Raw genomic sequence first — 516 nt, 5'->3', positions numbered from 1 at the left:
GGGCACTCCGTCCAGTCGTGCGAGTACGCGCGCGAGCACGGCTTCACCTTGAACGCGTACATGCGGAACTCGTCCGTGCTGTAGATCCCGTTCTTTATGTCCGGCAGCGTCAGGTCCGGCGGGTACTCCTTCTTCGGCATCGGCGGAGACGACGACGGTTTCGCGCTCGAGCTCTCGCTCCAGGGAGGCGAGGGCGAGGGCGAATGTGAGGGCGAGGGGGATTTGAGGAGGAGGAGATGGAGGGGGCTACCAGGGTTGGAATTAGGGGAAGCGGGGAGGGATCGGGGGATGAGGTTGCCGGGGCGGTGGCCGGAGAGGTCGAGGGTGTCGGGATCGGCACCATTACACCATTAATGGCGTCGGGGGCAGCACCATTACACCATTAATGGTGAAATTACACCATTAATGGTGTAACCATTACACCATTAATGGTGTAATGGTGCAATGGTGCACCATTACACCATTACGACGAAGAAAAAGCAGCCGCAGCGCGCCCACGTGCCCGCCCAACGCCGC

General features: G+C 60.5%; 1 protein-coding gene across 1 annotated transcript in view; it reads right to left on the bottom strand.

The window, feature by feature from the left end:
• The window catches only part of LOC109705385 (zinc finger CCCH domain-containing protein 33-like), a gene marked incomplete at its 3' end in the record, with an annotated part of 2,370 nt that extends 2,173 nt beyond the window's left edge, over positions 1-197 (bottom strand). Inside the window, 1 exon segment of the mRNA XM_020226117.1 lies at positions 1-197. Within this exon segment, the coding sequence (XP_020081706.1) occupies positions 1-140 (140 nt within the window).
• Positions 198-516: the final 319 nt, after the last annotated feature.

The sequence above is a fragment of the Ananas comosus genome, unplaced genomic scaffold (assembly GCF_001540865.1).
Source record: "Ananas comosus cultivar F153 unplaced genomic scaffold, ASM154086v1, whole genome shotgun sequence".
NCBI classification, from domain to species: Eukaryota; Viridiplantae; Streptophyta; class Magnoliopsida; order Poales; family Bromeliaceae; genus Ananas; species Ananas comosus.
Note: the sequence above shows the minus strand (reverse complement) of the source record. Positions and strands in the feature narration are given on the sequence as shown.